A 3192-nucleotide genomic window follows, 5' to 3' on the forward strand; every position below is an offset into this window, starting at 1 on the left:
GTCTAGGAGAGGTAGAATGGGTACAAACCTAACCCATGGGTTTAAACCCACAAACTCAAGGTTAGTAGGCCGAATTTTAATCACAGGACCAGTGACCCCCTGTCATTCAAAATAAATATTTAATAATGTTCAAGGATATACAAAATATAGTGCCAAACAAGCTTACATCAACTGGAACAACTACATCTTTCTACCGCTATAATTTGCATAATTCTAGGAGACATATGCACTAGAATTTAGGGGAGACACATGTCCTAATTTGAGGGCATCGCATTTCATAATATGATGTATTGTGCAGCCCAAGAAGTTTATGCATGTGCACAACCCATGATGTGGTTCTTCCATATGTCCCTAGTGCAGGCATTTCTCCAACCTTTATTTATTCTCAAGAGGCAATCCTTCATACATCACACACATTGGGATGGGATATTACATTCTTCAAGTGATTATTTGTGCTGGATGGTAAGGCTTTCTATGGTGCTCTTTTTAGTCCAAATCAGATTGTTTGTTTGGATATTGAAAAATCATCAACTGCACACAAATTTGAGTTCATTTTTTAAACCGTATCCTTAAGGTGTCATTTCAAGACTTGTGCTCTCAGGTTGCGAAAGTTTCTTGTTACACCAGATCAGATTCTTTGTTTGGATATTAAAGTTGTGCAAAAATTAAAGTTCATTGTTTATTACATACCCTTAAGGTATCAATTCAAAACTTATGCTCCCAAGTTGTGAAAGTAAGATTTTAATGGGGTAATTTTTTTGTGTCCCTCTCATTTTTAGAGAGGTTGTATTTGTGTGCCTTGGGGCATCATTGGGTTCCCATATTTTGCAACTTTTTGTATATCTCTATCATGTTGACTTCTTACTCTCAAGCTATGGGAGGTTGCTTCGTTCGTTTCCAACAGGAGTGTATTGAGCTCTATGACATATTAGCAATATTTAACTTGGATAGTAAAAGTTTATCACCCATACCCACAATATATATAGACATAAGCATATGAATTTATATAATTTAATTAAACATATAGCATTTGATATAGCAGATTAAAGGAAAATAATTCATGCAACTAACCCCACTTGATTGGAATACAAGCCTTAGTTTGCTTGGGTTTGGTTTGGTACATAAACATATGGATATATACTGATTTGGAAGGATTTAAGGGTGTGACAATTCCTTGAGTTTGAAATTGAAAGCATATGACACACAATTAAGTAACTGACTTAAAGTGCTGTTTGATAACTTAAAAACTGAAATTTAAGTACTGAAAATTAAATACTGAATTTTTTAATACAAAAAATTATTTGGTATGTACTAAAATTGAAATGTTGAATTTGATTAATATATTTGATATGTACAAGGATGTGACAGTAATAGTAGGTGTTGAAGTGGTGACAATGGTGGCAATGTTGGTGGTGGTGGAGCCAGTGGTGGTGGCAGTGGAGGGGGTGATAGTGGTACACCTCAACTTCAATATAAAGTATAATCGATTGGAAATTCAGCATTGTGTAAGAACTTTTAGCATATTTTCAAGAGACTTATTATTAACATTTTAAATGATATGAATTGTAGCAATCAAAGGTATGTTGAATTGAGTTTTCAAATCCACCTTACAAATAACAGTGTTTCAGTTTTTTACGAAACAACATTTATTCATACGAGTGTCCTCCTGACTAATGACATCTGGACAAATCATTTGCACAAGGCAGCCGAACCAGTTGGTACACCATTTAAAGCAACCCTAGTTCAAGTTAAGAATTCACCATCGAGCTGAGCTTGACCATCAATGATGAATTTTGGTCCAAGATCAAGCCCAGCTAGCACAGTACGATTCGGATCTCAAGAACTTGCACATAGTTTGTGGATCCAGAAATACACAATAACAGCTCAATTTGGTATAAATTATTTTCATAAAATAGTCATGAAATCAATAATAAAATATTTGGTGAGGTGGATCCACAAAAAGACCGCTTCGATATTGTAAAAAAATGAAGTGAATTATTATAAACAAACCAGATCCAATTAAGGTATTATGAAAACCGTGATAAATCAAACAGATCCCCAGAAATTGAATGCAATGCAATGCAATGCAGATGAGAGAGAGATGAAGAATAGATCTGAACCTGGGATTGTGAAAGGGGCCGACTTTATTGGCGTAGAGAGGGACAGGATCTCCAGATTTGTAGGTGTGATCAGAACCATCGGATGTTACTTGCGTCGCTACGAGCAATGCGAAGACGATGACCAACCATCCCATCAGTTTCTCCATTTCTATCATCAACCCCCTCCTCGCACACTTCTAGAGAGAGAGACAAACAAACAGAATTTTAGAGAGAGAGAGAGAGATCTGGATGGAATGGAGGTAAACTCAAAGCGGAGGAAGTAATGTATAGGATATGTTAAGGAATGGTTGGGGGGTTTTAATTTAATTTAATTTTAATTACATTTAACCGACGCGACAGGGGAACTGAAAATAATAGGAAAATGACACGGTACAGGACCTACCCCAACTCCTTCATTAATTTTGAGCATCGTTATTAAAAATTTTGTTAATCTTTGTTTGGGAAGTGATTTGATTTTTTAATTTTTTTTATTATTTTAGTTTGGATTAAAAAGTTTAGTTTGAGAAGGATTTTTTAATTTTTTTGACTTTTTTTGTGAAAGAAGAGTGTAATAATTATGAGTTAGATGTGATGTTTTGTTTGTTGTGGTTAAAATAACTTATTTTATCTTCTGTGATTATTTTAGCCAAAAAAGTACAAAAAGCCTCTTCCCAAACAGAGGCTTAGGATATTAAAAATAATATTTTTTATTATATATTTTTTAATTTTCAATCAATTATGTCACTTTCATATTATTAAATTTAAAAAATAAAATTGTATATAATTTTTTACTTTTAAAGCTTCTGACAATAATTTAAAATTGAAGATAATTTTAAGGGCATCGTACATAATAATAATGTCCTTGTTTGTTTGGTAAGGGTGGTCTGGAAACCCAACTTATGGCACTTTGGTAAGGGGATCTACAATGGGATAGTTAAAATTATTTGTTAAAATGTGTGTTATATGATAAAAAGTGATAAAAGTGAGATTTAAAATTGTTTGTTAAGATGTGTTAAAAGTTTGTTAATTTTAGAGAGTGAATGGTGGTGTAATGGATGTGTTAAGGGGTTGGAACAAAAATTCTGAGGTCTCA

General features: G+C 33.6%; 1 protein-coding gene across 1 annotated transcript in view; it reads right to left on the bottom strand.

The window, feature by feature from the left end:
• The window catches only part of LOC114288334 (transmembrane 9 superfamily member 3), an 8285-nt gene extending 5780 nt beyond the window's left edge, over positions 1–2505 (bottom strand). The window contains exon 1 of the mRNA XM_028231845.2: positions 2121–2505. Within this exon, the coding sequence (XP_028087646.2) occupies positions 2121–2275 (155 nt within the window). The 5' untranslated portion in view covers positions 2276–2505. The remainder of the gene's footprint in view (positions 1–2120) is intronic.
• Positions 2506–3192: the final 687 nt, after the last annotated feature.

Source organism: Camellia sinensis, chromosome 4 (genome assembly GCF_055761805.1).
Source record: "Camellia sinensis isolate YWXY chromosome 4, ASM5576180v1, whole genome shotgun sequence".
In the NCBI taxonomy this organism is placed as follows: Eukaryota; Viridiplantae; Streptophyta; class Magnoliopsida; order Ericales; family Theaceae; genus Camellia; species Camellia sinensis.